The 6,654-nt window shown below is 64.8% G+C and overlaps 2 protein-coding genes across 2 annotated transcripts in view; both read right to left on the reverse strand.

The window, feature by feature from the left end:
• Window positions 1-3,297, reverse strand: part of MNEG_4959 (hypothetical protein) — a gene marked incomplete at both ends in the record, with an annotated part of 4,243 nt that extends 946 nt beyond the window's left edge. Inside the window, 6 exons of the mRNA XM_014046566.1 lie at window positions 161-545; window positions 1,668-1,794; window positions 2,068-2,213; window positions 2,456-2,633; window positions 2,847-2,920; window positions 3,217-3,297. Of these exons, the coding sequence (XP_013902020.1) occupies window positions 161-545; window positions 1,668-1,794; window positions 2,068-2,213; window positions 2,456-2,633; window positions 2,847-2,920; window positions 3,217-3,297 (991 nt within the window). The remainder of the gene's footprint in view (window positions 1-160; window positions 546-1,667; window positions 1,795-2,067; window positions 2,214-2,455; window positions 2,634-2,846; window positions 2,921-3,216) is intronic.
• Window positions 3,298-5,015: 1,718 nt separating this feature from the next.
• Window positions 5,016-6,654, reverse strand: part of MNEG_4960 (DNA-directed RNA polymerase I subunit A1) — a gene marked incomplete at both ends in the record, with an annotated part of 2,900 nt that continues 1,261 nt past the window's right edge. Inside the window, 3 exons of the mRNA XM_014046567.1 lie at window positions 5,016-5,303; window positions 5,557-5,670; window positions 6,307-6,390. Of these exons, the coding sequence (XP_013902021.1) occupies window positions 5,016-5,303; window positions 5,557-5,670; window positions 6,307-6,390 (486 nt within the window). The remainder of the gene's footprint in view (window positions 5,304-5,556; window positions 5,671-6,306; window positions 6,391-6,654) is intronic.

The raw sequence follows: 6,654 nt of genomic DNA on the forward strand, positions 1-6,654 counted from the left end.
CCCGCCTGCGGCGGGTGGTCGGCCGCCCCCCCTGCCTCTGCAGCGCCGACCGGCCCATCCGCCTGGGCACCCACTGCCTCTGCCGCCGCCGCCACCACTGAGCCAGCTGCTGCGGCCGCCCAGCCCCCACCTGCCGCCTGCAGCTCAACCCCCAACTCACCGGGCACCAGCCACGCCCGCCCCTCAGCCGCCCGCACAGCCGTGCCCGGCCCGGCTGCCGCCGCCAGCGCAGCCAGCGCGGCCGCGTCCAGCGGGCGGCCGTCCCCCAGGAACGGCTTGCGGCCGAAGCCGTCGTCCACAGGCTCGTGGCCCGGCCGCCACTGTCGCGCAGCCTCGAGGCATCCCACACCTCCGTTGAACATATAATCCAGGTGCGATTGGAACCGCCGCCCAGATTGGCGGGTATCGCAAGACGGTGCCGCCGCTGGGGCTGCCTCGTGCTCCGGCTGCTGCTGCTGCTGCTGCTGCTGCTGCTGCTGCTGCTGCTGCTGCTGCTGCTGCTGCTGCTGCTGCTGCCGCCGCTGCTGCTGCTGCTGCTGCTGCTGCTGCGGCGGCGGCGGTGGCGGCGGTGGCGGCGGTGATTGTCCCAGAGGGCTCCGAGCATGCGACACGCCCCAATGCGGTGACAACCTGGCTGGCGCGCTGCCAGGGCGGTCCAGGGGCTGCTGAGCGCCGGCCTTTGGCGTCGTCGACCTGCGTTGGTCCACCGACATGTCGTTGAGCGGCGGCTGCAACCACTGCTGTGACGGGCTGCGCCCCGCTGCGCATCCGGCTGCGCCACGTTGGGTGTCGGTGCTGCTGCAGCCCTCGACGATGCTGCCGCCATTGCCACTCGCAGTCGATTTCTCAGGCCCCGCACCTCTACAAGTGCTGGCAGAGCCCATCTCAACCTGCTGCAGGATGGACGCCGCGCGGCCCATTGCCGCTCCAAAGCCGCTCGTGCCACACCTGCCCCTGCCTCCATTGCAGCCACTGCTGCTGCCCGCACTGGTGGGCCGCCGCGGCGCGCTGGAGCTCGCGGCTGCGCCCTCGCTGGTCGTCCACCCGCCGAGCCCGGCGTCACGCGCGGTTGAGGCCGCTGCCTCTGCCGCTGCCGTCGAGGGCTGGCCCAGCTTCAACAGGCGCTTCGCCAGCCTCCTGTAATCGACCAAGCCCGCGTTGTCGGCCAAACCTCGGACGATGCTCTCCGCCTGCGAATCCTCGGACGCAACCTTCGCATCCCGCAGCGCGCGCCGTGCCTCCCCTGGCGTGAGCATGCCGCTGCCGTCCCTGTCCAAAAGTAGGCACTCGCGCCACAGGGCGGCCGCCGCCGCAGCGGCAGCAGGCGTGGGCAGCGCCGCGAGCGCCGCGTCGGCGGCAGCCTGCGCCGCGCGGCGGGCCTCACTTGCGGCAAGCTTGCGGCCGGCCAGGCGTCCCTGTCGGTAAAGCAGGTTTGCAATGCAGTTGTTTGTTTGTATGCCTCGCAGACTTAGTGAGTCAGGCAGCTCGTGCGTGCGCATGCGGCGAGGTTCACGTCCCACCTGAAAAACACCAGCAGTGCTTTTCACACTGGGCGTTGGCGGGCGTGCGCTCAAGTGCGTTCGTGTCAACATGAGCAGGTGTCAACAACACGTGCGTTTCTGCCGCTGCCCCTGTGGATGCAAGCCGCCATCCGCTCCTCGTCTCACCAGGTCCCTGTCGGCCGGCTGCGCCCCGTCGATGTCCTCCGCCGTGCTCGTGGTGGTGTGCTTTGAGTGGCGCCGCGCCAGCAGGCGGCTGCCGGCGATGGGGTCGCGAGGGCGGTGGGGCAGCAGCCTGCCGGGGCGCCAGCGGGCGGCGAGTGGAAAGGGCGCGACAAAGTTTGACACACTTTGTCGTCACAGGGCGACAGCTCGCTGCACAGAAGTGCCCAACCACCGAAGTTGCGCTCAAGAGGCCAGCGGTGGGTGGGCATCCTGCCGGGGGACGCTACAACACACACATACACACACACACACACACACACACACACACACACACACACACACGACAATGGGCTTGCAGCCCCCTTCGAGTCTTATACAACAGAACAAACGATGTGCCCCGCACCCGACGCCGATGATGTCGAAAGTCCTCAGGCTGTTGTCCATGTCCTCCGCCCGCAGCCGTGGCTGCACCGTGCGCGGCTTGCGCGGGCCGTCCGCGTCCCCCTTGGAGGGCAGGCCCGCCGCGCCGCCCGGCCGCGCCGCCGGCGGCTGGGGGCGGCGGCGCGCGGTGTTGATGTCCCGGGTGTCGAGGGCGGACGTGCGGGGCGGCGCCGAGCGCAGGTGGCGCCTGCGTGCGTGCGAGGCAACACAATGGTGCAGCGAATTGTGCAGGCGCTTATCAGGGAGATGCGGCGATCATCTTCAGCAACAGTCAACGGCCGCCATGGCATGCCCGTCCTGGGCGCCCGCATTGGGATGACTGCCGCTGCGGCCCGAGGGGTGGGTGGCACTCGCCTGTGCTGCGGCGCCCAGCCCGCGCGCGCCCCCTCAATGTCGTCGACCCGCAGGGTGAAGTCGCAGGCCGCGGCGTGCGGCGCAGGCGGCCGCCTCGCGGCCGCCCCTGCAATGTCCGAGGTTTCGAGGGGGTCCCCGCGGAAGGGGGGCGGGGGCGGGGGCGGCGCGCACGGGCTGCGCGTGCGGGACGTGTTTCGAGGGGGGATGTCTGGGCACAGCATGCTTTTGCTTTGGGGTGATTTGAAGCCCGGTGTCAGCAGCACGGGCCAGCCGGCACCCACTGGGCACCTCTGCTGTCACACTGGGTCCGTCTCAAGACAAATGCCTTTCTATGCCCCTTCCCTGCCCTTCTCCCCTTTGCAAACTTGCTGCCACTTGGCCTCTCACCAGGCCGCCAGGTGGTATTCGGGTTCCAGTGGGTTGGTCCCACGCGGCCGCTCAATCGCATCCTTGAGCTTGGGCTGCACATGCAGATGTGAGTTTTGGGGCTTTGTAACGAAACGAAGGACAACGTGTGCACGTCAGCCATGTTGATGCTGCTGCTGCCGGGGCCAGTGCTGGGAGCGGGGCTGGGGCGGAGCTGGGACCGCCCCGCCCCTGCTGCTGCTCCTGCCACACCTGCTGCTGGTGCTGCTGCTGGTTCTGCTGCTGGTGCTGCTGCTGCTGGTGCTGCTGCTGGTGCTGGTGGTGTTGTTGCTGCTGATGCTCTCGACAGATTTCGCAGAGATGGAACCCTCTGCCTTGTCCCCTCCCGCACCTGGGCGCCAGGAATGTCTTCTGTCTGCAGGTTGAGCTGCGGGCGATGGGTAGCCTTGGGGTGCAGCACCCTTGGCGCCATGCCACGCTCCCCATCAAAAGTTTTCGCAAGGTTGTGTGACCGCACATACATCCCCGCGCGTGCTGCCGCCGCGGCCTCTGCCAGCGCCGCACCCCTGGTGCCGTCCGGCGCGTCGACGCACGACCATGTGCCCTTCGTCACCCTGCGTCCACAATGAGGGCCGGCGGGAATGCCATCCGATGGGCAGCAGCGAGTGCAGGCAGTCGCTGCTCTTGCAAACTGCTCCAGCACATCGCTTGCTCATCGCCTCCGCTTGAAGTGCATCCGTTCGCATAATCTCACTGTATAAACGCATTTCCACTGTAGAAATCGTTAAACAATATCTGCGACGGGATTTGCGAAGCAGGCATCTCATACAAAACACGACGTCCGCACCAAGAGCGTTCAGCGTCTGTACATACAAATGTGAAAAATTGAATAATATCTGTACACTGTATGTGAGTGCATACCCGCGACATAAGCATCTGCGCAACATGGCTCAACGTCCCTCACGCCGTAATGGTTGACCTCACACTTGACTGCTCCTTGAGATGAAATCGTGTTCCCCTTGCCAGCCCTTGCCCCCCCAGGTTCATACCTAAGCAGCCTACAATGAGTGACATCAAGCCTGCCGCAAGGCGCACATGCGGCAAGAGCAGTCGTGGCGTTGGCAGGAAGGTGAACCGACCCCCCCCCTCCTCCGCTGCGCTGGCTCCCCTCCCTACTGTATTTTCCCGCCCACTCCCCGGCCTGGCCTGGGGCCGCTGTCAAAAAGCTCGTTGCAGCGATGATTAACCCCTTGACCCAACCCCTTCATCCAGAGGCCTTTTCCCCCGGTTGCGCCCGCCCCCAGGCAGTGACGACACATAATGCGGTTGATGCAGCCGTGAAGCTTTCGTTTCCATCCGCTGCACTTGTCGTCCGTGGTGCACGGCATGGTCATGACGCAGGGTAATTGCAGCTGTGCCCTTGCCCCTAGCTGGATCCCAATATTTGCACCTGCAAAGCACAGTGTTTTCGGAGGAACTCCAAGGTGTGCTGCTGCTGCTCTCAGCCCTGATGCCTGAAATTGCCTTATGTTCATGGGCGCTGCCTCTACTTGCTTGACATCAATTATTGACTCCAGGGCTGAACTGCAAAGAGCTGTGTCCGCCATGCATATATGTCGAGACTGTCACAATTGTCGCCCCAGCGTCTGTCATAGCAAGGGTGGATCTTTTGTACTGACACCCCTTCATTTGGATCGTTACAAGACCCCTGCGTGCGATTGATAAGAGCAGTGGCTGGCCGCATACAAGACCTGCTGCAGATGTGCTGTGCATTTCCTAGCGACAAAATTGTGAGAAGGGACGGAGAAACAGAATGGCGCAAGATCACGCAACACGCACAACGTGCTGCAAAGCTGGAAAGGTTGCGCGCTGGTGCTGGATCGCCTTGCACCGCTTTTGGCACCCCGGGCCGCTTGGCTCCGCATGCTGGAGCCGGGTGCGACAAATAGAAACATGCGCATCTACTGCACAGAAGACAGAAATGGAGGGACCGCCCAGCCCGGCTCGCCATCCAAAACAAGTGGATCGCCCCATCACAGCAACGCCGATACAGCACACAGCAAGGAAGGGGCAGCGAAGCAACCGCCCCCCACAAAACCGCTGCTACCCTAGCTCCCGCCCACGACACCAAAGCCCACTCTCTCTCGGTCCGCCCGCTCCTGGATGACATCACCACGCGTCAGCATGACGTCACACCGCCATCAGCACGTCGCAGCAGCCGGTGCCCACCTCGGTCACCTGCCCCACGCACAGCCGCGCCGCGGGCGACTTGAGGGGGTCTGTCGCGCCCGCCAGGCTGGCGTCCGTCAAAAATCGCGCCGCGGTCTCGAAGCTCATCTTAAGGAGGGGGCTGGTGGACGAGTCTATGCCCATGCGGTTGCAGGGGCGGTAGCCGCCGGTGTGGGTCATGAAGTCTGCGATGAGGCTGAGGTGGCGGGGGTCGACGCCGATGCCGTAGGCACCAAACACAGCGGACGCCTGGGGGAGGGGGCGGGGCGCGGCCACACCGGTGGGAGGGCTTGAGGTGAGGTGCAGTGTGTGCGTTCGTGTGTGTGTTGAGTGGAGAGAGTATGTGTGTTCGCATGCTTGACGAGGGGGGGGGGGTGTGACACAACATGCAGCGCGGTGGGCTGGATGGGGCCCCCTCTACCCCTCGACCCTGCGCACACGCCGTGCATCGCGCCGACGTGTGCGAGGCAACGGCGAGGCCCCGCGCGCGTGGCCCCCGCACCTCCTTGAGGATGGTGGCGCGCGCGGCCTCGACGCCGTAGGTGACGAGCATGGCGTGGACGTCATTGGTCATGAGCTTGTCCACGTCCAGCAGGGACGCCTGCTCCCACACACCCTGGGGTGGCGCGCGCGTGATTCGTGTGTGTGTGTGTGTATATGTGTGTGTGTGTGTTTAGGTGTCGTGTGTGGGTTTGCTCATGTTGCGTGTTGTGTATGTGCATGTGGTGTGGTGGGTGTGTTTTTCTATATTGCCGGGTGGGATCAAAGGGTCGTGGGATCGTGTGCGTCTTGAAGATTTTGCAGTCAACGCGCGGCTCGCCAGTAGATCCGACAAAACCAGCGAGCCGCGCCGACGGGGCCCACCCAAAGGCACTGTTTGGAGCGGGCGCCGCCCCATGAGCAGGGGCCGCGGCCGCTGCCTGTCACTTGAACGCCACCAGAGGGCTCACCACCAAGCAGCCGCCCTGTGTCAGCCTGATGCCACCGCTCACACCCCCGAAACACCGCCCCCAGCGACATTCCACAACCGTCCATGACCCACAGGCATGCAAAATCCACGACGTTCCACGAGAATAATCAGAGTGCGCAGACGCCCCTGCCGCCGGCCGACTCACCTTCAAAGCGGCCCTTTGCCACGGTTGATCTGCAGAACCCCGTATCCCTGAACCCCTCACCCCCAGTGAGACCCCTGAATTGGCCACTCCAACCCCGCCCCCATACCCGCGCCCCCCACCCAAACAGGGGCCCTCACCACGAAGTTGATGCCCTCCGTCTGGATGCGCGGTGGGCCGCCCTTCTCCCCCTCCAGGATGTGCACACGCTCAATGCCCGGCACCTGGAATCATCAGTTGCGGGTGGGTTCTAAGTTCGGTGTGTGCATACGTGTGTGTGTGTGTGTGTGTGTGTGTGTGTGTGTGCTTTTGCGTGTTAGTGTGGACACGTGTGCGTGTGTGATTGTGTGCGCATGTGTGGATGTGCATGTATGTTTGAGAGCGTGCGCACTCGCGCGCGCACGCACGCGCATGCTTTTGCCCTCAAGCCAGCCTCAGACCTCTGTGCTGTCTTCGACCGGAGGCCGATCCGTTGCAACCCCTCACCC

The sequence above is a fragment of the Monoraphidium neglectum genome (genome assembly GCF_000611645.1).
Source record: "Monoraphidium neglectum strain SAG 48.87 unplaced genomic scaffold scaffold00716, whole genome shotgun sequence".
Taxonomy (NCBI): domain Eukaryota; kingdom Viridiplantae; phylum Chlorophyta; class Chlorophyceae; order Sphaeropleales; family Selenastraceae; genus Monoraphidium; species Monoraphidium neglectum.